A 27,647-nucleotide genomic window follows, 5' to 3' on the forward strand; every position below is an offset into this window, starting at 1 on the left:
ACATAAGAACATAGGGCAGGAGTAGGCAATTCAGCCCTCCAGCCTGCTCTGCCATTCAATACGATCATGGCTGATTTAATCTCAGCCTCAACTCCACTTTCTTGCACGCTCTCCATAATCCTTCAACCCATCAGTAATTAAAAATCTGTCTATCTCATCCTTAGATTTACTCAATGACCCGGCATCCACCGTTCCCTGGGGTAATGAATCCACAGGTTCACGATCCTATGAGAGAAGTAATTCCTCCTCATCACTGTTTTAAATCTGCTGCTCCCATCCTAAAACTATGACCTTTTGCTCTAGGTTGCCCCACAGGGATTCAAATCAATGCATCAAAAGAAACAAAAGACTAAGCAGAGATGTTCCAGAAAGCAGTCACGACTCTGGGAGGCTAAACCAGACTCGGTGACTGCTTTCTGGAACATCTCTGCTTAGTCTGCAAGCATGATCCATAACTACTAGTTGCTTGCTATTTTAAGGCAAGATGGTGAACCACCATCACTATCTTCTGCCTGCTGCAGTGCTCCAGTGAAGCTCAATGCAAGATCAAGCAACAGCAAGACATCTTATGATTGGACATTAGACTCAACACTGAGTTAATTCCAGCCAATGAACTCTGTCCCCCATTTTTGTTTCTTTTGATGCATTGATTTGAATCTTGTTTTTCATATTTTCGATTTCAGACAGAGCTAACATTAACACTCATTCTGGGCTAATACTTTATTTCTTTGTTACAACCTTACCACTCTTTTATCTTTATTCCATGATCTCTTTTGCCTGTACTATATCTCTGACCTTCCCTTTTGTGCTTTCTCCCCTTCCACCTTTTCAATGGGATATCATATTCCTACTGTCCTTCAGTTCCGAAGAATCATATCAACACTAGAATTAATTCTATTTCTCTTCCATAGATTTTGCCAAGCCTGTTGAGCATTTCAGCACTTCGGTTTGGAATGCTTGAACTTTGGATCTTACAGTCTGCATTGCTCAGTGCTAACTCAGTTAATATTTCACTCAATTGGCTACTGGGGATTTGTGAACAGTTTTAATTTCTGAAAATGAATCAATATGCATGAACTTATTTGCATAATTTGATCATACAATGCATGCCTTGCACCATGCCAAAGGACACAGGCATGAACCTGAGCAATAGAATGCTCATGTTAATTTAATGTTGCATATGGAACTGAACACAAAGTCATTTCTGGAAACATACTGAGGAAATGTTTGTGGACTTGGCAGCACACGTTGCTTGCAATATATTGGCTGTACTGTTCAGGAACTGGCATTTACCTTCCTCTGCATTCATCAACAATGGCAGGCTTTGTTGCTGGGCATGCCCGAGACTCAACCATTAACTGATGATAGTCAGTTCACCTGCTTTAATCCCAGAGAGGTAATTCCTGTCTCATTCAAACAACTTTATTCTTTTGTTTGGTATCAGTGAGCTCAGGTTCCAGTTAGGCGAATACTGTAAGGTGTGTGCAATGACCTCCAGTGCCCTTGCACCGTATCACAATCCAATTCCCTCTGGACCAGCACATCACCTCCGGTGGTACTGAACAATACAGGTTGGATGACTCCAGCTTTCAAACACAGGCTGTACTGAAATAAATACAAAGTACTGGAAAAACTCAGTGGGTCTGGCAGCTGCATCTGTGGAGAGAGAAAAAGTCTGTTCTGCTGCAACCTTGCAACAGATCTAGAACAGAAATGTTAGCATGAGAGCATGATGGCATATTGAAATGGCAGGGACCTGGAAGGTCTTGGTCATTCTTGTCGATAGAGCAGAGATGTTCTTTAAAGCATTCGTCTTGTCTGCAGTTGGTCTCACCAATACAGAGGAGGCTGTATGGTCAGTTGCAAATACAGTAGACATGATTGGAAAAAGTTGAAGTAAATCATTGCTTCCCCTGAAAGGTGTGTTTGGGGCATTGGAGAGGGTGGAAGGAGGGGGCAAAGGAGCAAGTGTTGATTTTCTATAACAGTAGGTGTTGTGCCAGTGGGTAGGGTGGGCATATTGACGATGTGTTGGAAGTGGCAGAGGAGTGGACCAGGGTATTGTTGAGGGAATGACATTGCACAGTACTGGCACTGGAGAGCATGGGAAGATGCATTCAACTCTGGTATCCTCAATGGATGGCAGAAATGGCAGAGAATGATCCTTTGAATGCAGAGACAGGTGGGGTGGAAAGTTAGGGCAAGGGGAACTTTATTATTCTGGGAAGTAAGGGAAGGGGTGAGGATAGAAGTGTGTTAAATGGGTTGGACACAGTTGAAGGTTCCATCAACCATTGTAGGGGGTGAGGGGACTAGAGTTGAAATTCGCACTCTAGGATAAAAGAAAAGCAAAAACATCCCTATATAACCACCTGGAGATAGTAGGAACTGCCGATGCTGGAGTCTGAGATAATAAGGTTTCTGAGTTGGAGGAACACAGCAGGCCAGGCAGCATCAGAGGAGCAGGAAAGCTGACGTTTCGGGTCTGGACCATTCTTCAGAACCTTTTTCTGAAGAACAGTCCAAACCCAAAATGTCAGCTTTCCTGCCCCTCTGATGCTGCCTGGGTACTGTATTCATCCAGCTCTACACCTTGTTACCCCTATATAACCACTTCTGGGGGCAGCACGGTAGCACACTGATTAGCACTGCTGCCTCACAGCACTAGGGACCCAGGTTCGATTCCAGCCTTTGGTGAGTGTAGTTTGCACAATCTCCCTGTGTCTGCAAGGGTTTCTTCTGGGTGCTCTGGTTACCTCCCATAGTCCAAAGATGTGCAGGTTAGGTGGATTGGCCTTGCTAAATTGTCTCCTACTGTCCAGGGATGTGCAGGCTAGATGGAATTGCCATGGTAAATGCAGGATTTGTGAAGGTAGAATAGGGGTTGTGAGTCTGGTGAGATACTCTTCATAAGGTCGGCAAAGAGTTGATGGGCCGAATGGCCTCTACCTACACTGTAGGGATTAAGTTTTGATTATTTTTTCCAGTTCTGGATAGGCTATGCTGAATTAGTTGATTTCAGGACAGGCAATGATGCAATCAGCCAAAATACTCCAAAATTAATGGCTGGAACTTAGGAAGCGTTTCATTGTCTAGCTGTTATCCATTGACAATCCTCTGGAAACACATGCAGTGTTGATATTGATCAGGCTGAGTTGTAATGCTGCCCCATTATTATGTACGTTGCTGATAATTCACTACCTGCACTGACACATTAAAATGGTAATTTTTCAGAGCTACAAGATTATTTCCCCTTCTCACAAAACACTACCCCATAATAAGCAGGTGCCTTCAGGAAGTTGAGGAAGAAAAATAAGGATTTTAAAAAAATGTTTATACCTACACTGCGGCTGTAGGGGATGGGGGTGGGAGTTCTTGCAGTCGTTTAAACATTAAAGAAGAACACGTACGTTAGGAATTGAAAATGCAAACAAAGTTCTGCAACTGCAGCTAACCTGCTCTCGTTTGCCAATCTGGAATCAGGGCTCATTGTTTCTGAACAAAAGAAGAAGGAAGTGGTTTGAAAGAATTGTCATAAAACCACCTCCCTGCTTATGAATGAAACAGATGGAGCAACCTTGCCAGGTAATGATGCAATCAATCTTTAGTCAGATGAAAGGTGTACACCTTAAAATGTCATAAACTGCCTCTTCTCTCAACAGAATATAACTACTATCACAACGGTGTGACACAGCTTTGCAGGGCTTTTTTTCATGGGCGTGCAACTGGGTCACACTTACAGGGCAGAACTTTCAATTGCTGAAGGAGTCAGAAGGGGATGTGGGTGCAATTCGATAATCAGGTTCTTGCAGGAACTGGATCCTATGATTTCTGGAATACAAAGCAATTCTCCATGATGTGGGTAGAGGTGATGACGCAAAATTCATGGCTTCAAAAAGGGTCTAGGCCCGAAACGTCAGCCTTCCTGCTCCTATGATGCTGCTTGGCCTGCTGTGTTCATCCAGCTCTACACCTTGTTATCTAAGCTTCGTGAGGAATTTGTTAACAGGCTAGGGGAGGCTGAGAATGCAGTTTTCAAAGCTGAAATCACTAAACTGAACATTTTGGTCTACAGCTCTCAAGTTTAAAACTGTCTCTCCTGCAAGGCAATAGCAGGCTCAACATGGCTACCATATGCCTTTGTCACTCCAGCTCTGGAGACATGTCCAAATAAGACATCACAGCACATTATGATCTTAATAATTAAGGCATTGAACATAGGAACAGGAATTGTTCACATGAGCCCTAGACTTTGTTTTGCCATTCCACTAGACCTAATCCACTCTACGACCTAACTCCATAGTCCTACTTCTGTCCCATATCTCTTAACACCTTTGGATATCTTTCAATCTCAGATTTAAAATTAACAATTGCTATAGAACTGATTGACAATTTTGGAATTTTATTCCCACTCTTTATGAAGGCATGTCTCCCAACTTCAGTCCTGAAAGATCTAGCTATCATTTTCCTCTTACATTGCACCAAAGACATGGGACCACCACCAACTAAGTAGCCCTCCAAATCACAATCTATCCTGGCTTGGAACTACATTAAGGTTCCTTCATTGTTGTTGGGTTAAAGTCTGGAACTTGCTCTCCATCAGCATCTACACGACATGGATTGCATTAGTTTAAGGTAGTGGTTTATCACCACATTCTCAAGGGCCATAAGGCTTGGGTAATAAATACTGACCTTGTAGTCAGACCCTAGTGTAATATGAAACAATGGGTATTTTCAAATTACAGCCAACAGCAAACTATGACTCAATAACTGCATACCATTTGTTTTAAAAAATGTTTTCTATTCGTAGTGAAGTGACAGTATAATAGATCCATTACAGAGTAGGGGATCAGTTATCAACAGTGCAGCAGTCCCTCTAGTACAATGAAATATAAATAGGGATTATAAAACTTGGTAATGCAAAAGCCCCAATACCTTCAAGGCAAAGAATAAAACTGGCAAACAAAACGGTATATGTTTTAAAATGTGCATTCAGAGATTTTTAACATGCTAAGTTTAACAGAAGCTAAAACAATCAGAAAGGATGGATTCACCGAAAGGTCACTATGAGTTGTGTGATGTGTATTGCAATTAGTCAATTGCAACAACAGCCAGTTACTCAAAAGTTTCAATTTTCCACATGTTTAGGCCATTTCCTAGGTTGAAAATACTGTGGCTTTAATCTCTTTCTGTCATTAAACTGAAACTGAAAGTTGAGAATGTGAACCATCAAGAATGGGGCTCACAGGATACTTCTTTTCCTTCACCCTATTCCCAACACAATCAGTCATGAAACAACTTTCTCAATAGCTGTATCAGAGATAGTAGGAACTGCAGATGCTGGAAAATCTGAGATAACAAGGTGCAGAGCTGGATGAACACAGCAGGCCAAGCAGCATCAGAGGAGCAGGAAGGCTGACGTTTCAGGCCTGGACCCTTCATCAGAAATGGGGGAGGGGAAGGGGGTTCTGAAATAAATAGGGAGAGAGGGGGAGGCGGATAGAAGATGGATAGAGGAGAAGACAGGTGGAGAGGAAACAGACAGGTCGAAGAGGCGGGGATGGAGCCAGTAAAGGTGAGTGTAAGTGGGGAGGTAGGGAGGAGATAGGTCAGTCCAGGGAGGACGGACAGGTCAAGGGGGCAGGATGAGGTTAGTAGGTAGGAAATGGGGGTGCGGCTTGAGGTGGGAGGAGGGGATAGGTGGGAGGAAGAACAGGTTAGGGAGGCGGGGACGAGCTGGGCTGGTTTTGGGATGCAGTAGGAGGAGGAGGGGAGATTTTGAAGCTTGTGAAATCCACATTGATACCATTGGGCTGCAGGATTCCCAAGCGGAATATGAGTTGCTGTTCCTGCAACCTTCGGGTGGCATCGTTGTGGCACTGCAGGAGGCCCAGGATGGACATGTCATCTGAGGAATGGGAGGGGGAGTTGAAATGGTTCGTGACTGGGAGATGCAGTTGTTTATTGCGAACCGAGCGTAGGTGTTCTGCAAAGCGGTCCCCAAGCTTACGCTTGGTTTCCCTGACATAGAGGAGGTCACAATGGGAACAACGGATGCAGTATACCACATGAGCAGATGTGCAGGTGAACATCTGCTTAATGTGGAAAGTCTTCTTGGGGCCTGGGATGGGGGTGAGGGAGGAGGTATGGGGGCAGGTGTAGCACTACCTACTTACCTCATCCCGCCCCCTTGACCTGTCCGTCCTCCCTGGACTGACCTATCCCCTCCCTACCTTCTCAATAGCTGGACTGGTTGGTTCACTTACAGGTACCTGGATGTGTGTTACATAATATATTTACATCTAGATTTATTGCCATATTTATATAAAATACTGTGAAGTGTTTTTTTAGTGTGTTATAACAAAGTGTCACCACTCTGTCACCATCTTGAAACACTGAATATAATGCAAAATTTTACTGCAGTAGATTTCATCTTTCTCTCTTCTTCTTCTTGCTCCTCCTTCGCTGCTCCTCTAGTCGCTACGTGACATCAGCAGGAGTCTCTGAAATGGGCTCTCGGGTCTCGGTTATATGCCCTTGGTCCAACACAGTTAAATAAGTATCTTTTACTTTCTGATGCCTACAACAGTGTTTCAACATCCTCTCAAGTAGCTGATTATGACTGAGAGCTCCATTGTTAGAAATTATTAGGATCAGTCCAGTACGATGTCTTTTCAGTGTGCAACATTGGGCTCTACACTACTTTGCATATGAATGTGTTGCCAACAGGCAGGTTCTTTTCCCTTTAGGCTTTTTTGGAAATGTAGCTTTTCCCACGGTAGCATTTGCAACAATTTGATTGTCACTCAACTTGCACTCCACCTGCAGCTTTACAGGTGCCAAGTCATTAGCTATTGTGAGAATGCAAGTAGCTTGGGTGGAGAGGAAACGCAGGTATTTCAGGTTAAAATCAACATTAATCAGCTAACTGTATGAGAGTTACTATGCTGCATTCAAACAACTCAGCTGGTATGGATTCCAATCTCTTTGATGTTATAAAATCACCTCATCAGAAGTTCAAAAGAACTGACATTTGATAACTAGCGCTGTGCAAGCTATTGTGAACAGAAAGAATGGTTCCAACAAGAGTGGTAAGACTCTCAACAACCTTTCACGGCTTTAGCAGGTACAAGCATTACCCAAATGATTTACACTAGCTAAATGTCCGGTCTGCACTGAGTTACCTAATCTTAGATGACTGCCTTTGAATCAGTGAATGAAGAAATTCTGCCAGAGATCCAATTCTGATCATTATACAGAAACTCAGTGGAAAAATGCTAATGTTAGGAGGCCAAATGACAGTGTGCACCACATACTGAGTATCTTGTCAATGCTTATCTAGGCTTGTAGAGGAAAACTAGCCACTTCACCAGCAACTAAGCAAATTTTGATCAGTCAGCACCTTCAAGAGTTGAAGGGAGAAACCATCAATAATCTGAATTTGCACAAGGCCCAATTTGTGAGAAATAAACCGCAAAGTCTTATAAGATCCAAAACAGCTGAACAGAAGGCAGAAAGATTTTGTTAGAGTTGTCAAGTCTGTTTCAAGAGGTCAGTTTCCGAGAGAGTTTTGAAAATTCAGGAGAAAGTAGCAAGGTGTAGGCCTTCAGAAGCAGGAACGTATTGCTGAGGAACAAAAACAGAAATTGCTGGAAGATCTCAGCAGGTCTAGCAGCATCTGTGGAGAGAAATCTGAGTTAACGTTTTGGGTCCAGTGATCCTTCAGGACAGTTGCTGAGGTCTCTGCCACTGAAAGAACAACAGCATTAGACAATGAGATGAAGGACTGGAGGAGATAGTAGTGACAGAAAATACAAGTACACAAATCAAGGGCATCAGGCATTCACCATTTCAAGTCATCTCAGATTCTCATCCAGTTGATTCCAGCCATAACCTCAGACTCAAAATTTTTCTAAGAGATCAGCAAACACTTTACTATTTAATGATAATCAGAAACTAGCAATCTGTCTGTGGTATTTGCTACTTTTGCTGTACACTTGGTCAATGAATGATTCAAAAGTGTAACATTGACTGCATGGGGATTCCAACTTCCACTTGATTCTGTCCATACAAGTACTTAATGGGTGAAGCATGGCTGCTGTCATCTGAGCATTAGTTGAACTACATGGAACCATATAAAGGTAGAGAAATAGACTGAACCTACCTCACCTTCATTACTATCCAACAGAGTTTGCTACATGTGAAACTACTACAGCAATGTGCTACAATGGAACTAATTTAGCCCAAATCTTGAGCACATGGAATAGCAAAGTGTCCAGCATGCACCAGCTCCAGAAAGCTGGAAACAACAAAATCACAGAAAGAAATAGAAGGAAATGCTAAATCCAACTGAGAACAATCCAAGCCTTCCCCTTAATGTGATATCGCCAACATCGTTCCCATTTGGGAAAAACACATTCGAGAGATACCAGAAGTAGTGATTAGTTTGCAGACTATGGGTATGTAGGATGAATCTTAAAGATTGGGACTAGTATAATTGACTGTTACAGAAACGGTTTTGGCCATAAGTCAATCAGACAGGTGTCTGCATTTAACGTTCTCAAAGTCCTGTGGAGAAAGGAGGTAGGTTTTCATGAGCAGACTGGTAAAGTACTTACACAAAATGCCTCATCACCAAAACTTTTAAAATGGCACTAAGATGAAGCTTAGCTCAGAGTGAGAAGGCTCTCTCCATCAGGTTCTACACACACACACATACACACCATCTCTGGCAATACATGCTGCCCTCAAGAAAGGAGCTGTGCTAAGAAAGAACCTGACACTGATGTCCTTCTGGAATGTGCATTTTCATACAACATCCTGCAAGAGATGCAGCAGTTCTTGGCAAAGTTCATTCTGAGTTGATCTGTAACACAATACTTTGTACTCTACTGTTCCCTAGGGATGTGTGCTGAAATAAATATCAATGTTTGCTGGAAGGCAGTCAATTTGATGAAAATGTTCTTTAATCTGCCTGAAACTTGTAGGCCTTCCAGTGCACGAAGCTGGCCATGACCAAGTGGTCTGAACTGGCATGTTCCAAGGTTCACAGGCACAAACAGAGGAATACACTGAAGTTTGTAGCAACAGCCACAAAGGTTCACTGGGAAGTTAAGGCCTTTCTATCACTGTACACAGAGGGGCCAGGGAATAGTCTGTGTATAGCCTCTCAAGCTACAAATGTTTAATGGAATGTAAATTTATATACTCAGCCACTGGTAACCAAGGCTATACTGGCATTGATCTGAAAGACTAGAACAGAAGGACGGACTGTCATATGTAACACGATCACGTGCACATCACAAACGATATTAATTTGACACTTTGGATTGTCTTACAACCCGGAATCAGCTTTTCTATATTACAGCTACATTACAAAATGGTTTGATTACATATAGATACAAGAAAAGATACAAATATTAGAAATTTTAACTGTTGGAAATGCACACCAGGAGGTTTGTCAACATTTGAGAGAAAAAGACAGGTTAATTTCTTATTGTAGGAGCAAACTACTGCAGATGCTGGAATCTGTACTCAAAACAACAAATGCTGCAGGTCACAGTGGGTCAGACAGAATCCATGGAGACAGCAAGCAAAAGTTTTGAGTCTTGATGACTCTTCATCAGAGCTGAAGTGAAGTGTGGAGGGGGCAGCATTTATGCTATAGTTGGGTTAGGGGTGCATGAGGGGGTGGGGTGGGGAGAAAAGGTACTGGTAGTTCAGATTAAGTGATCAGAATGTGACAATAGCAGAACGATGGTGTGTCTAACTGCCAGACTAGAAACAACAGACAGTCCCACTGGAGTGGGAGGAGGGGAGAGAGGACATGATGACAGAGAATGTAAAAGTAAAGCTAAAAGAAAGGGAGAAAATGGGAGGTGGTTCACAATTTGAAGGTTTAAAACTCAAGTTCCGAAGGCTGGAAAGTACTTAGTCTGAAGATGAGACAACACAGTGTGAAGCTGGAGGAACACAACAGGCCAGGCAGCATCAGAGGAGTAGGAAAGTTGACGTCTCGGGTCGAGACCCTTCTTCAGAAATCCAGCATCTGCAGTTCTTGCTATCTCTAGTCTGAAGATGAGATGTTGTTTCTCCAGTTTGCGCTGTGATTCACTGGAGCACTGCAGCATGCTGAGGACAGAAACATGGGCATGCGAGCAGAATGCAGTCTTAAAATAACTGGCTATGGGAAGGTTGGGGTCATGCTTGCACATAAACCGGAGGTGTTCTGCAAAGCAGTCACCCAGTGTGCGTTTGGTTTCATCAATATAGAGTAGGCCACATTGGGTGCAGCAAATACAATAATCAAGTTTGGAGAAGGTGCAGGTGAAATGCTGCTTCACCTGGAAAGACTGTTTAGGCCCTTGGATGGTGAGCAGGGAGGAGGTGAAGAGACAGTTGTTCCACCTTCTGCGGTTACATGGGAAGGTGCTGTGGGAAAGGATGATGGTGCTAGTAGTCAATGAATGGACTAGCTGTCCCGGAGGGAACGATCCCTGTGAAATGCAGACAGGGAAGTGAGGGGAAGACGCGCTTGGTGGTGACATTCTGCTGGAGTTGTTTGGAATGGCGGAGAATGATCTTTTGAATGTAGGGGATGATGGGATGTAAAGTGAGGAAAAGGTGGACCGGATCACGCTGTTGTGGGTGATGGGAAGGGGCAAGGGCGGAAACACGAGTGATAGGTCGGATGTAGGACTCCATCCCATTCTCCCAGTTCTTTCGCTATGTAGCATCTGCTCAGATGATGCCACCTTCCAAAACAGCATTGCTGACATGGCTTGCTTCTTCCATGAACGTGGTTTCCCAGCCACTGTGGTTGATAGGGCCCTCAACCACTTCTGAACCAACACCTTAGTCCATTCATTGACCACTAACACATGCCCCCTTTCCCACAGCACCTTCCCATGTAACTGCAGAAGGTGCAACACCTGCCCCTTCACCTCCTCCTTGCTCACCGTCCAAGGGCCTAAACAGTCTTTCCAGTTGAAGCAGAATTTCACCTGTACCTTCTCCAATCTTGTGTATTGTATTCACTGCATCCAATGTGGCCTACTCTACATTGGAGAAACCAAACGCAGACTGGGTGACTGCTTTGCGGAACACCTCTGGTCTGTGTGCAAGCGTGACCCCAACCTTCCCATAGCCAGTTATTTTAAGACAGCATTCTGCTCGCATGCCCATGTTTCTGTCTTCAGCACGCTGCAGTGCTCCAGTGAATCACAGCGCAAACTGGAGAAACAACATCTCATCTTCAGACTAAGCACTTTACAGCCTTCTGGATTTAATACTGAGTTCAACACCTTTAAATTGTGAACCAACTCCCATCTCTTCACTTTCTTTTAGCTTTACTTGCTACATTCTCTGTCACCATGTCCTCTTTGCCCTCCACACCCCCCTCAATGGGCCTGTCTGTTGTTTCCAGTCTGCCAGTTCGACACACATTTCCTCTCACATTTCTGACATTCTCACATTCTGATCACTTAATCTAAACTACCAACATCTTTTCTCTCCCAGTACTCTACACCCCATCCCTCTCATTCGCCCCCACCCCAACCCAACTATAGCATAAACGCTGCCCCCTCCGCACTTCACTTCAGCTCCGATGAAGAGTCATCTAGACTCAAAACGTTAGCTTGCTCTCTCTCCATGGATGCTGTCTGACCCGCTGTGATCTCCAGCATTTGGTGTTTTTAATTTCTTATTGCCGATCTCTAAGTGTCCAGAGGGCAGTTAACAGTCAACCACATTGTGACTCTGGAATCACAAGTAGGCTAAATCAGGTAAGGATGGCACATTTCCTTCCCAAAGAACATGTGTGAACCAGTTGGGCTTTTACGAAAATTGGTAGTGGTTACATGCCCGCCATTATGCTAGCTTTTTAATTCCAGATAGTTTATTGAATTAAAATTTCACCATTCGTCATGGTGGGATTCAAACCCATGAACCAGAACATTGTGGATTACTAGTACAGTGACATTACCACTGCGCCACTGCCCTCCTGATGAGTAGAAATGCATGAGAATATTTCAGAGAAAATATCTAAATGCAAATTGTTAGCCTATCCCTCCTAATTCAGTTGCTGATCAACCTGCTGTTTATTTCCAACATTTTCTCTAGATAAAATATGAGATATACCATTTGAGTGTATACTGTCAGGCAATGATGCACAGTACTACCTGGGCCTATATACAGATGCAACTTCATGAAATCACAGAACTGCACAATCAAATCAGAAATCTTCAACGTATCACACAGAAAATATGCAATAATAGAAAGGTCAAACATTAGTAAAGGATGAGTCAGATTTGCATGCAATTTAAGCAATGACAGCTATCATTTTATCTATTATCTGTGAGACAAATCAGTAAGGATGAAAAATGTTGCATGGGAATGGAAGTATAGCTGATGAATTTTTCTAATAGTTTTTCTCATAGTTTCCTGAAGGCATTGAGGCTTACTGAGGCAATAGTGCTCCAGCAACTCATTCATTCCTCAAGTGAGAGCCTTGACAGCATGTGATAAAACTCTTATCAACTTTAGGGCTGACATAGTTAATCACAATATGTCCTCCTCCAATGTCCTGACAGATGCCTTTTCTAGCAAGGCTCACGAGCCAGCAATTGGGAGAGGAAAATTGGCAGATATTTCTTTTTCTCCCCAACCTAAAGCTAAAGCTAGTTGTGACACCCCTACATTTTCTTGACCAATCAGTTAACCCAGGGCAGAACAAGATAGAACATGGGCCCTCTGGACTTTGTAACACATTACAGCACATGATACTGCATTTACTCACAGAACCAATGGAAAAACACCTGTGTCATCCTGATACATTTAAAATATTCCCCAGTGGGGTCTTGTCATGGATTTCTAAAAATTCAAAAATGCTGAACTTTGGTTTACAGCACAGATTTTTCTTAAAACTAGCACCACTTTTCATTACGATGAGGCTCCATCTCCCTGGCTACATAATTATTCATGCTAAACATTGGCATCTCTTAATTTAGTCTACACTTCATCTTCCTACAACAATCAGTGTTGCTCAATAAATTATGGCTGCAACGCTTTTCAGTGAGATCAGTCACATTCCGGGCAATAGAGTGGCATAGAAAAATGACCGTGCTCTACCCTGCAATCAACAGCAAATAGGTGAACATATTTTAAACACTGTGAAAATGTCACCTGGACATAACACAAGTTGGTGGCCAAATAGCGTGTAATGATGCTGAATGTAAATCTTCAGCTTCAGGCAAAAAGGAGAGAAATTGGAACATAAAGGTTAATGTAATACCCTGGACACATCGCTCATTGGTATTTCACCGACACCCATTTTGCAGGAACCCAGATTGCTGTTTTTGTGCCCTGCAGTGACCCTTAATTGTAAGGAGGAGCACTTAGTAACGTACTTTAAGATGCTCATCAAGAACACCTTACCCCTGGAGCAACTTGAAAATTATGTAACACACCTAAATATGACAGCAATAAGCCAGAACCAAGCAGCACAATAAATCCTTAATGCCAATTAATTCTTCATAGATAGTTAAGTGGCTGGTTAATAGTTACCTCTAACAGCACTGACATTTTATGTAGAAAGGAAGTTGGCCCTGATTCATTGGGAGTACCCATAATCTTGCAAAACTGCTCCATTGAAGCAACAGCAAGAGCCTTAAGTGCTAGCGTTGCATTTTTGACCATGATCACTGGGGCATGTTCATTATTTCTCACAGCATCCTGAGATTTGACAGGTAATGCAGACAACAGAGCAACACAACTGATTCAGCTGAAGCTGATGATTAGCATTCAGTTGTGTTGTACAAAAGATTTGCATATTCTGGGGGTGGCAGAGATCACCTCTTTGTACTGATCAATACAATTGAGATCCAGATGGAGTCCTCCTGGGCTGGTATTCGCCACTTTCCAGAAATGTTTTCCCCTAATTAATCTCAATTTTTAACCACATTCTTCACCTGTCCCGGGAGATTGCTTACCTTCCAGGAATTGAGTGAGCTAAGGAAAGTAGATGTCAAAATGATTCTACAATTGTATGGGACAAGCTGGATTTACTCAGTAAATTTTTTTCTTCTCATACGCACATTGGTTTGAATTCTTGGTCGCATTCTTGGGATTATTCACAAAGTCCTGATGCTGTATAGGAGCTGATCTTCATTTAAATACAAGGCCTATACTTTCACTGACGTAGACAAATCATTATCTTGTGTCTAAAAGAGAACAGTTCTCTTTTATATTTAATACGATTTGAGAAATACAACGCAAATTTCATTTTTAAAAATAGTTGTGGCTAGATGGAGCAGGAGCTCATTGCCTGCATTCATGTAGAAAAAATAAAACATTTTAAGATATATACAGTTGCCAGACTTTGTTGTTAGAACCATTCCTGTACTTGGAAACCAAATCTGTCAAAGTATGTGATGCCAAAGCAATCAATCCTTTGTGGAATGATAATACTGTACATTACCCTATCTTCAACCCAACCCAGTTTTCCCAAATTCCATTTTTCCTAAATTCCAGGTTTTCCATCTATGGTGGTGCCGAATAAGACGACTATTACCTCAGGATGCTGTTACCAGTGCTATCAGATTCCCCAACATGCCTGTCAAATACTTCTCCAATGCTACAATTCCATTGCAGTTCTGTGAAGTGCTTACAAAACTTTCAGCATTTTCCTATTCAGTTCTCCTCCTTTATAAATATAGAACTAAAGATCTTATTCAATTTTTCAGCTATGGTAACATCTTCACTTAGCATTTGAAGAGACAGCAGTGCTAAGTCTTGCATTTTTACCTACTTCATCATATTATGGTCCTTGCCATCTCTCTGTTGGATGTACTTAAAAACATGAAGCATATTGTTAGCCGAGCATGAGAAAATTAGCTACAAGGGAGTTACAACTGACCACAAGATAGTATGCCTGAAGTCAGCATGGAGATCACAAATACAGGGTCTGCATTGAGGTCAAATAGTTACTACACAATCATCATGGAAACTAAATCATCTGCAGTGTTTAAGGCAGGTTTGTGCAACAGAAGAGCTTACACAATAGAGACTAACAGCAGAGACTGGGGATAGTAGGACAGGCAGGAGACAAAAACAGCAACATGCCACAGTACAAGAGTCAGAAGTTGCCACAGACCTAGTCATAGACCTAGTAAGAGATTAATTGGAAAATTCACATATCAGAGCAGCTTATTCCCTGTTCCTAATGAATACTCAGACTCAAAAGCAAATTACACACCAAGGAGATCATATAAAGTAAAAACAGGAAATACTGGAGAAACTGTAGTAGGTCTGGCAGTATCTGTGAAGGAAGAAAAAGAGTTAACACTCCTGCCAGGTGAAGCAGCAATTTATTTGTCCTCACTGATTTCAATGTTTAGTCCTTTACACTGGCGAGACAAAATACAGACTGGGTGGCCGCATTGGCTGTAGGAATGACCCTGACCTTCTAGTAGCTCGGCATTTCAATGAATGATCTTGGTCCACAGCAACATTGCCATCTAGGCCTGCAGTGTTTCAGTAATGCTAACACAAGCTAGAGGAACAGTACCTCATTCTGAACTGAACATTAAGTTCAACAATCTCAGGGCATGAATGCTGTTCTAATTTTGATTACACTCCTCCCCATCACTATACTTGTTTGTGTTTGCTGGTTTTGGTCTCAGCAGAGCTGAGCCACTTTCTCCTTTCAAGCTTACTATTCACATCTATTTAATGTTTCAGTCTCTTCCTAACCATCATTATCACTCCCTTTGTCTTTTGTTTTAGGCACTGTCACCGTTTATTGCACTTGTTCCCCTTCATAGGTTGTCAACTCCATAAAAAAAATTATTTTCCAGGCCCCTTCTGTTTCGATGAAATGTCTTTGGATTCAAATTGGTAACACTGTTTCTTTCTCCACAGATCCTGCCAGACTGCTGAGTTTCTCCAGCATCTATGTCTGATTTCCAGCATCTGCATTATTTTGCTTTTACTTGAGGGACCAACGATGTGAGTGCTTGAAGTATTAAAGAGAGAGACGTAATGCAGATCACAACACTGAAGGATGGAGAAGCACTTCCAAAGCCATTTTTTTCCTTCGACTGAAAACCTATTAGTGGGACATAATTCTGAGTTAGGATAGCAGTGGATCAAGTGGGCTGGAACATAAGGAGCTGGCTTCATTTTACAGTTGCACAGAGCTCTGATTCAAGCCCATCTAGAGTACCAAATTCAGTCTGGGCACTACACCTGAGGAATGATCCACTGGTCACGGAACGGGTGCTTAGCAGATCACCAAAATGATACCAAGACTAAAAGTATTAGATTACGGGCCAGATTGCACAGCTAATAAGTAACAGATTTCACAGTGTAGATGACAGAAGTAGTATTTTTGGTCACCTGTTCTAACACTTCCTTAATTTGTCAAGAGTCGTATTTTGTTTGCTACCATTCCTGTGAAGCAGACTGGAATGTTTAATCAAATTAAAGGTAGCCAACAAATGCAAGGTGCATTATCAGGTGAGGGTAGATCTCATTTTTGAGGCATGTTACCAGTTTTGGGGCATGGACGTTCCCAAACACCATATGACAACTAAATTCCTGAAATTCTTTAGTATAACTCAAAGACATTGATCTGTTTTTAGAATGGTGATTTCTCAGGAATGAGATTTCTATGGTATAAGCTGTTTGCAGTGCCTCAGCTATATACAAGTCTGAGAAAAAAGCTGAAAAGAAAGTGAGGAAAAAATAGACTTGCACTTACATGGTGCCTTTCACAACATGAGGTTGCCCCAAAGTGATTTACAGCCCATGAAATACTAATGAAGTGTAGTTACTGTTGCAAGATAAAATATGTAGCAGCAAATTTGCACACAGCAAGAGACCACACAGACAGAGATGAAAAAGGACAAAGAATGAACTCTATCTGAAAACCACACCCATGTCCCCACACACAGCCTAAATTAAGAATATTGGCACACCAAATTATAAGTAACATCTTGTATTAAATCGGCAGGCCTGCACAGACATATATAAACAAAATTCAAATTACAAACAACATCAGATATAAAACCATAGAACGACAGAGTCAAATATGTCTTTGCCAAAGGGGAAATTAGTACAGCGTCAATTCCACTGTGGGTGGTATCATACAGTAGAATGAATGGTTTGCCCTACTGGAAACTCTATCATGCTCATTCTGCTACAACACTACCACTCTAAATCTTTGACCTGAATTCAACCCCATTGATGGAATAAAAAACTCCTTTCTCTCTTCTGGTTAAAAATGTCTGTGAAATGTCTTTGGGCAATCTAACAACCATTCCTAGTGCATGTGGATCAGGGACATAAAACTGCCCATAATTTAGTCCTAAATTGTCAGCCTCATTGAATGAGACAAGGTTTATTGCAATGAGAACTAGAAACGTCATAAGGGATACTGTACTGAAATCATCCTTACCCACGATATAAATGCATTCAGATGCACTTGTGCAGATGTGCAATAAGAAACTTAATTAACTTTTCTCCATGCATGTTGGGAGCAACTGTAGCAATGCCAGTGCTACCTTACAGATCTTCAACAAAGGCAGAAATTAATCCTGGAGCTTTTCAGGCTGTACCCTCATACTAAACACTGATCAGGAGTCCTGGGCAGTCCACAAAGCCGCATTTTCTGGGTGCCCTATGCTAGCACTTCCACTGAGCTGAAATAATCCTTTTCAGTTTGTTTCTATTTCTCCTGCAGGTCAGACTCTGCTATTCCTCTAAGGAGAACTGTGGATATCCCTCGAAGTGTTAAAAAGACAAAGACCTGCTATTCAAGGTCCCATTTACTCACTCTATAGGCATAGGAAGCGTTCAGGGAAATTGATCCTAATGATTTGTTACTTGTGTTCTTTGCAAGGAAAGCACGAGAACTGTAGAGGAAGACATAATCCTGTGCTCATGCCAACAAAGAAAATCAACAGGTTACCGGTGATGCTTTGAGCATTGGCTGTGATATTACATTTTACTAAGACTCTACTATATAATCTCTGAACAACGAGCAGAACTTTGTTTTACCATTACTATGTATGAAGCATTTTGATCCCCTAAGCTTATGTTCTCTCTTAAAATAATCTGGATCCCATTGATAGATTATTTAAAGATAAGTCAATTTTTGATGTAATCACGAGTACTTCAATCATTTATTACTATAGTATCTAAATTTATTTAACAATTTATTCTGTGTAAATTAATATACCTCTGTATGACCATCTTGGATGTCTTTGGCAATAAGAGTTATTGCACTTCGTCATTTTTGGTATGAGGGTTGATATACAAACCTAGTTTGGTTATCATTAAAACCTTTCAATGCTAGCTAACCAACAGACATTGTAACTGGAACTCTAAATGGGAACAGCATGTTACAATCCAATTTTCTGATATGCACACATTGATGAAAAGGGATTTACAAGGAAACCATTAATCTGATATCTTTTAATTAATAATAGTTTCATATTGACATTTTCAAATACAGTAAGTATTTCTGAACTATTGTACCATACAATGTGAAAGGAGCCACTTCTCCAGATATTTGCAGTGCTCTCGAGTACTGCTCAGCATTGTTGGAAAGAATATCAGAACATCCCTTACCATTTGCAATACACCAATGTAAGCCATGAGGTAGCCATTGTGCTCCGCCCGTAAGTTGAAATGGTCCATAGCAACAACTGAAAACATACTCTGGAAGACTCCTGCAACAGAATATAAAAACCAATCATGTAAAGTCTCAATGCTTTTCAAAGGGAAATAAAAACAGACTATATTTTAGAGTATGGGTTTTGTGACAGAGAAGTTTTCTAAGGGCCTTGACCGTATGCAGACAACTACATGGTTGCATTTTGCTTAGATCGCCCAAATAATTTAGAACTAACTTACTAAGAGATTTACGTAAAGAGAAATTCACATTGCTGTATTAAAACTCGAGGATGAGAAAGGTCCACTGGGAGAAATTTAAGATACAGAATCCACATTCTTCGCAAGCAGATGAGTGGACAAAAGAATGACCTTTGCAGTTTTCTTTGATTTCATTTTTTCTAATCTCTAGTGGCTAACAATAAGTGCTGTAGATGTACATTAGAAGAGCGCCAATTATTTAGCTAGAAAATGCTGTAAAATTAGAGAATGTTTTTGAGAACCCACTAGAATGACCTATCATTCAGCTTAGCAGAACCATACAAACTAAAAGATCTCAGGATCAAATAGTTAGTTGATGGAAGCATGATAAATTAGTGCAAAGTATCAGATATTTCACCTTGTGCTCCTTGGCCAGTGTAAATATTAGCCAGTTTCTGCTCCTGATCACAATCCATTGAGCTCTTTTACAAAGTGCACATATATTAGGGAAGACAGCAATAGACTCAGCTGCAATATTCTCCTCAGTGGAAGAGTCTGTCAATACTCAGTGTTTAGAGTCACACCAACAAATGACTTTTTGGGGGTTATAAGAGGGAAAGAGAAGTGGAGGAGTAAAAAGGGGGAGGTAAATCAACACAAGATAATATAGTAGATAAGTGAAAATTATAAGAAATCTTTTGGGACGCAGTAGTCAGCAAATATACTGTGCCCAATTTACGCCATGATATTGCAGTGATATAGCCACTTAATTATAATTGGTGCAAAACTAATCAAGATCCACGAAAGTGGCAAGACCCATTAATTTCAAGGCAGTTATTACCAGGCACTTTAAAGGGATTATTCTGAGATTAGCCTAGCCAATACGTAAGATCGCACTCATGTTACAGAGAATTTGTAAAGGACATTTCCCACCTGCCTGAAGACAGAAAGAGAAACTCTAAACTGCTTTTTGACATTTTGTTTTGTTTCCTAATAATATTTTCTGTGCTCTGTTGCCAATTGTTTAGCCACAGGAGCGCTCCAATTATCTCATGCACGTATAATTCTCTTTGTATGAGTCTCTATTGTGATTGTTAGAAGTGCTATTGCCAAGGAAGGGCCTGATCCTGCCCTCACATCACTCACATGTGTCCAGGAGTCAAGATAGTGACTAGACCTGGGAACTCTGGCTGATTTTAATTTCTCTTCCATTGCTTTTTTATCACATGTCCAAGCTCATCCTATCAGAGACCTATTTCTTGCTCCATAGATCTTATTCTTTTCAACATTCAACTTCCACCCTGAGCTCTACTGTCAGCTGATAGTATTAATACTCCCTCTTCCTATGGTACTGTTCCTCCTTCAACTAATCACTACTCCCTCCTCCAAAAAATCAACCCATGATCCCGTAAGTATAGAAGATTAATGGCATATGAATTAATAGGTATTTTGCATCAGTCTTTACTATAGGAGATATAAGTAACAAGCAAGGAGTAGCTATAAATTAGGAAATTACAATCACCAGAGAAGTGATACTGAGTAATTTGTTGAAGGTAGAGACTGACAAATCCCTTGGTCCTGATGGATTACATCCTAGGTTCTTAAAGAAGCAGCTAGTGAGACAGTCAATGCATTGGTTTTAATTAACTAAAATTCCTTTGATACAGGGAAGCTCCCATTAAATTGGAAGATAGTAAATATATGACAAAATCAAGGAAACTATAGGCTAGTAGTTTCAATATGGAAAATGGTAATAGCCATTATGAAAGAAATTATATAAGGGCACTTAGAGAAGGTCAAGATAATCAGGCAGAGTCAACATGGTTTTGTGAAGGAGAAATCACATTTAATTACTCCACTGGAGTATTGTAAGGAACTATGAATAAAGGACAATTAATTAATGTATTGTGCCTAGATTTCCAAAAGACATCTGATAAAGTGATACATCAAAAATGATTGCAAAACAAAACAAAACAAAACTCACGATGTAGGGAGTAGCATATCAGCAGGAATAGAAGATTAACAGGAAGTAAAGAGTACTTCATTGGCAAGAAGTAACATGTGGTGTGCCACAAGGATCAGTACCAGTGCTTTAATTGTTGCCGACTTCACAAAGATAGATAGATAGGAAAGTTAACTTATGAAGAAGACATAAAGCGGCTACAAAGATATATAGATATATTAAGTAAGCAGTCAAAAATATGGCAAATGGAGCATAATGTATGAAATTGTCAATTTTGGTAGGAAGAATAAAGAAGCAGTGTATTATTTAAACAGTGAGAGATTGCAGAGCTGAAATGCAGAGGTTCTGGGTATGGGGCTGCGCCAATTGCAAAAGACTCATGCAGGCAGAGTAAGTGATTAGGAGAACTAATAGAGGTTTATAAATTATTGTGAGGGGAATTGAATACAAAAGTATGCAGGTTATGCTTTGGTTACACAGGAAACTGTTGAGACTACATCCAAAGTACTATGTACAGTATTAGTCACTTCATTGAAAGAAGGATGTAAATGCATTGGAAGCAGTTCATATCAGGTTTACCAAACCAGTACCTGGGAATGGACAGATTGTCTTTTCAGGAAAGGTGAGACAGGCTAGGCTTCTGCTGGAGTTTAACAAAACAAACGTCAACATGATTGTAACATATAAAATGCTGAGGAGTCTTTACAGGGTAGATGTGGAAAAGATGTTTCTTCTTATGAACAAATATAGAACTAGGGACCCACTGCTTGAAAATAAAGTATCGCTCATTTAAAACAGAGATGAGGTGAATTTTTTTCCTCTCAGATGATCATGAGTCTTTGGAACTCACTTCCTGAACAAGATGTTGGAAAGGCAGTTTTTGAATATTTTAAAAACAGAGGCCGGTAGATTATTGGTAAGAAAAGTGGCAAAGTTATCAGAGGTAGGTGGGAATCTGGATTTGAGTTACAATCAGATCACTGTAATCTTATCAAATGCTAGAGCAAGTTGGAGGTGTCAAATGGACTACTCCTGCTCCTTATTTGAATGTTAATCTTTGCAAACAATCACCCCACCTCTAACCTTCCTCATCTCACTAAAACTCCATGAATGTGTTGTTGTCTCCAGAATCTTTGCCCATTTTGCTTGGGATGATATTTGTCCCAATCAGATTTCCACCCCTGTTAAAGTCTTCCCAAACTCACAAATGGCATCCTGTTTGACTAAAACAAAGGTTAACTAATCCTTTACATCCTTCTCAACCTGTTTGCAACCTTTGTCATGTTTACTAAAAAATCCACTCCAATGCCTGTTCACTGTCACCAAGCTTAGTAATTTCTTTTATTCACTCATGGGTGTGGGTGTCGCTGGCTGGACCTGTAATTATTGCCCGTTGTCTCTGAGAAGGTTGTGGTGAGCTGCCTTCTTGAACCACTGCAGTCCTCAGGATTTTGACCAAGCGACACCGCAGGAACAGTGTTATATTTCCAAGACAGGATGGTGACAGGCTCGGACAGGAACTTATATAGTCTATTTTATCGATTCAGCTGTAGCCAGTGAACAACCTTTCTTCTCTTACTATTCTTCCACCATTATTGCTGAGTTAATTATGTAGTAGGTAATAGATTCGCATGGAGAAACTATTGATTAGATTAGTGGAATAGGAACATAGTTATAAATGGATCATTTTCTGATTGGCAAGGTGTAACTAGAAGAGAACCACAGGAATCAGTACTAGGGCCTCCATTATTTAACAATTTGTATCAATGACTTACATGATATGTACTGTTCCTAAGTTTGCTGATGACATGGTAATTGATAGGAGAGTAGGTTGTGAAAAGGACATACAGAGTCTGCAAAAAGATAGATTAAATGAGTAAGTAACAAATTTGCAGATGGAGTATAACATGGAAATATGTGATCTCGTCTACTTTAGCAGGAAGAACAGAAAAACAGTATGCTATTTAAATGGAGAGACTGTAGAATTTTGTGGTACAGGAAGAGTGCCCTGGTACACAAATCACAAAAACATTTGTATGCAGGTACAGCAAGTGATTAGGAAGGCAAATGAAATGTTGAAATTTACTACAAGGGGATTGTAGCAAAAATGTAAGGCAGGCTAATTGTACAAGGTCTTAGTGAGACCACATCTGGAGTCTACCATTTTAGTCTTCTTACTTATATATTCACAGAATGCTCACTCAGCTGATTCCTGTGAGAAACTGGTTATCTGATAAAGAATGGTTGACTTAGAGTTAAACATACAGCATGGAAATAGACCCTTTGGTCCAACTTGTCTGCACCCACCAGTTGTCCCAATCTGACCTAGTCCCATTTACCAGCATTTGGCCCATATCCTGTTGAGCCCTTCCCATTTATGTGACCATCCAGATGCCTTTTAAATGTTGTAATTGTATCTGCCACCACCACTTCCTCTGGCAGCTTGTTCCATACACGCACTGTGAAAAAGTTAAGCCTCAGGTCTTTATTTAAAATCTTTCCCCTCTCACCTTAAATCCATGCCCTCTAGTTTCTCTATGACTATCCATCCTATCCATTCCCCTCATGATGTTATAAACCTCTATAAGGGTCACCCCTCAGTCTCCGACGCTCCAGGGAAAAAAGCCTCAGCTTATTCAGCCTCTCCCTTTAACTCAAACCTTGCAGTGCCGGCAACATCCTTGTAAATCTTTTCTGCACCCTCTCAGGATTAATGACATCCTGCCTATAGCAGGGAGACCAGAATTGTACACAGCATTCTAATAATATCAGACCAATGTCCTATACAGCTACATGATGTCCCAACTCCTATATTCAATGTTCTGACCAATGAAGGCAAGTGTACCAAACACCTTCATCACCACCCTGTCTGCCTGCGACTCCACGTTCAAGAAACTGTGCACCTGCACCCCTAGGTCTCCTTGTTTGGCAACACTCCCCAGGACCCTACCATTATCTGTATAAGTCCTGCCCTGGTTGCCTTACGAAAATGCAACACTTCCCACTTAACTAAATTAAACTCCATGTGCAATTCCTCGGCCCATCTGACTAAGGTCCTGTTCTACTCTGAGATAATCTTCTTCACTGTCCACTATACCACCTATTTTGGTGTAATGTGCAAATTTACTAAACATATCTCCTACATTCACATCCAAATCATTTATATAAATGATGAAAAACAGAGGAGCCAGCATCGATCCTTGTGGCACACTGTTGGTCGCAGGCCTCCAGCCCTAAAAGCAACATTCTACCAACACCCTCTAACTTTTACTTTCAAGCCAATTTTATATCCAATTGGCTAGCTCACCCTGGATCTCATGTGCTCTAACCTTACTAACTAGACTACCATGCGGAGCCTTGTCGAATGCTTTGCTGAAGTCCATATAGACAATGTCTAACGTTCTGCCTTCATCAATCTTCTTTGTCACCTCTTCAAATACTCAATCAATTTAGTTAGACACAATTTCCCATACACATAGGAATGTTGACTATACCTAATCACTTCTTGCCTTTCCAAATGCATGAGAATCCTGTCCCTCAGAATCTCCTCCAAAAACTTACCCACCACTGACATAAGGCTCACCAGTCTGTAGTTCCCTAGATTTTCCTTACAGCCTTTCTTAAGTAGTGGTACAACATTAGCCAATTCTTTTGGCACCTCACCTGTGGCTGTCAATGATACAAATATCTCCTCTAGGGGCTCAGCAATCTCTTTCCTAGCTTCCAACAAAGTTCTGGGAAACACCTGATCAGGTCCCAAGGATTTATCTAACTTTATGTGTTTAAGACCTCCAGTACCCCGTCCTCTGTAATATGGACTCTTTTCAAGACATCACTATTTATTTCCCCGAGTTCCCTAGCTTTCATATCCATCTCCACAGTAAACACTGACATGAAATATTTGGTTAGTATCTCACCTATCTCCTGTGGTTCCACACATAGACGGCTGTGTTGATCTTTAATGGGCCCTATTCTCCCTCTTATTACTCTTTTGCTATCCACGTACTTATAGAATCTCTTTGGATTCTCCTTAACATGATTTGCCAAGGCTATCTCATGTCCCCATTTTGCCCTCCTGATTTCCCTCTTCAGTATAACTCCTACTGTCCTTATACTTCTCTAGGGATTCACTCAATCCTAGTTGTCTATTCCTGATACATGCCTCCTTCTTTTTCTTGACCAGAGTCTCAACTTTTCTAGTGATCCAGCATTTCCTACCCCTACCAGTCTTGCCCTTCACACTAACAGGAATATACTCTGAACTCTCGTTATCTCATTTTTTTCTCTGATTTCCCAGTCGTGCCTTTACTTGTGAATAGCCTCCCCAAATCAATGTTTGAAAGTTCCTGTCTAATACTGTCAAAATTGGCCTTACTCCAATTTAGAACAACTTTTTGATCAGTTCTATCCTTTTCCATCACTATTTCAAAACTAATAGAGTTACGATCACTGGCCTCAAAGTGCTCCCCCACTGACACCTCAGTCACTTACCCAGCCTTATTTCCCAACAGAAGGCAAATATTGCTCCTTCTCTAGTAGGTACATCCACATATTGAATACGAACATTTTCTTGTGCACACTTAACAAATTCTTCTCCATCCAAGCACTTAATACTATGGCAGTCCCAGTCTATGTTTGGACAGTTAAAATCCCCTCCATTACAACCCTATTACTCTTACAGATATCTCAGATCTCCTTACATATTTGCTTCTCAATTTCCTGCTGACTATTGGAGGGTCTATAATACAATCGCAATAAGATGATCATCCCTTTCTTATTTTTCAGTTCTACCCGTGTAACTTCACTGGACCATCTCCCAGGAATGTCCTCCCTAAGTACAACCATTATCCCTAGCTAAAAACACCACCCCAATCCCTCCTTGCTTTCTTCCATTTCTAACCTTCCTGTAGCATCTATACCCTGGAACATTATGTTGGCAGTTCTTATTGGGACTTCATTCTTTGTAGTTTAAAAGAATGAGAGATGACCCTACTGAAATGTACAAGATCCTCAGGAGATGACTGGGTGAATGGTGAGAGGATGCTTCCCCTTGCTGGAGACATTAGAACTAAGAAACAGTTTAAAATATTAGTGGTCTTCTATTTAAGATAGAAATTAGGATACTTATCTTCTCTCAAAGGGTTGAGATCTTTGTAAATTTCTTCCCTAAAGAGCAGTGAAGGCAGATCAATGGATATTTAATGCTGAGTTAGATAGATTCTTGATTAACAAAGAAGTCAAAAGTTATACAGGGTAGATAGGAAAGTACAGTGAGGCCACACTCAGATCATGATAAAACGGTGGAGTTCCTCATTGGTATGCTTGCATTAATGGTGTCTCCTGAGAATCCATTGTTGGTCCACTTGCTATATCTTATTTACACTCTCTCCACAGCAACATCATCTATAAAACAACTGTTTTCGTATGTGTGGTAATAATACCCAGTTTTAGCTTAACTCAGCCTCTCACGACACCCCCTCACAGTCTCTAAGCTATCAATCTCTGATGAGAAAAAAATTCTCCCAACTAATTATTGAGAAGACAGAAGCCATAATCTTTGGTACATCTCACCAACTCGATTCCCCATTCTGGAAACTGTTTGAAGCTAAGCCAGGCTGCTTCCAACCTCTTCACCCCAAGAATTTTTTCACACACTTATCCTCGCTGTCACAAAGACCATGTTCATTTACATTTCACAGCCTTCCTTTCCCTCCCTCTTGGTACTCCTTACCACCTGCTCTCTACCCTTCCCACTTCCTAATGGTTGCCATTCTCTCTCCCTTCCACTGGCCACTGTTCTCTCTACCATCACTCTTCGGATTCCTCTGCTACTTCGCTGTCAATATCCTTCACCTGAACTAGCAAGGATTTGGAAAAGGGGCAGCAAGTGAGGAGTTGAGTGGGAATTAGAGAGAGGGTCAGAGGGGAGCAAAGGAGATGGTGAGAGCAAACAATCTCATGGAAAGTATCTGGAACTGGAGAACAGATTTTCAGAATAAGGTATAACCTGTTTAAAACAGAGATGAGAATGAACCTTTAGTTAGAGAAATTCTCTTCCCCAGAGGGAAGTGCAGGCTGGTTCATTAACTATATTCAAAGCTGATGTAAACAGATTGTCGAACTATGAGGAAAGTGGGAGTGGTGATGAAGGGTTATGGGGAAGAGGGATGAAGAGTTGAGACCACAATGAGTTCAATCAAGATTTTTATATATTGGAGGTTCAAGAAGCCATATCACCTAAACTGTCTCCTGTTTCTTATATTACTTTAGAATAAAAGAATGAGCCATACCCTGATAAGGAAAAGAAAACAAAACTCAAACAATAATTATAACTAGCATTTACTATGTACAATAAATGAGGTGAGGTTACTCAGCATTATAACTTTTGACTTTATAGTACCATTATAGTATATATAAACACAAACAAAGTTCCCAAAACATCATTATAATGCATGTTAGGAAAACAGCTGACTCACCAAGGGGCTATCTGTCTGTATCTTTCATATTCAAACAGAAACACAAAAAAGACTTACCCATTGGCAATCCAGTGATGGCTTTAATTACAAGGACACCTGCAGCTCCCGGAATACTTAATAGTCTTAAGATTTCTTTCACACTGAAGATGCTATTACTGCGAGCAATTTCTGCAACAGAAATGTGTATTTCACTGCTTAGTGTTGTGCTTGCTCCTTGTTCCAGAAACACATACTTTAATTGTCATATTTTTACTGCCCACCCTGCTCAAATTAGTTGACTCTTCTGACTCAATATAACTCAGGGATTGTATTTGTGACTTTCCATTCAGTGTGGT

General features: G+C 41.0%; 1 protein-coding gene across 1 annotated transcript in view; it reads right to left on the reverse strand.

The window, feature by feature from the left end:
* slc22a18 (solute carrier family 22 member 18) overlaps nt 1-27,647 on the reverse strand; it is an 85,203-nt gene that overhangs the window by 8,408 nt on the left and 49,148 nt on the right. Inside the window, exons 6-7 of the mRNA XM_020532240.2 lie at nt 27,370-27,480; nt 18,631-18,731 (exon numbers count right to left, since the gene is read on the reverse strand). Of these exons, the coding sequence (XP_020387829.1) occupies nt 18,631-18,731; nt 27,370-27,480 (212 nt within the window). The remainder of the gene's footprint in view (nt 1-18,630; nt 18,732-27,369; nt 27,481-27,647) is intronic.

This window comes from Rhincodon typus, chromosome 17 (genome assembly GCF_021869965.1).
Source record: "Rhincodon typus isolate 14 chromosome 17, sRhiTyp1.1, whole genome shotgun sequence".
Classification (NCBI taxonomy): domain Eukaryota; kingdom Metazoa; phylum Chordata; class Chondrichthyes; order Orectolobiformes; family Rhincodontidae; genus Rhincodon; species Rhincodon typus.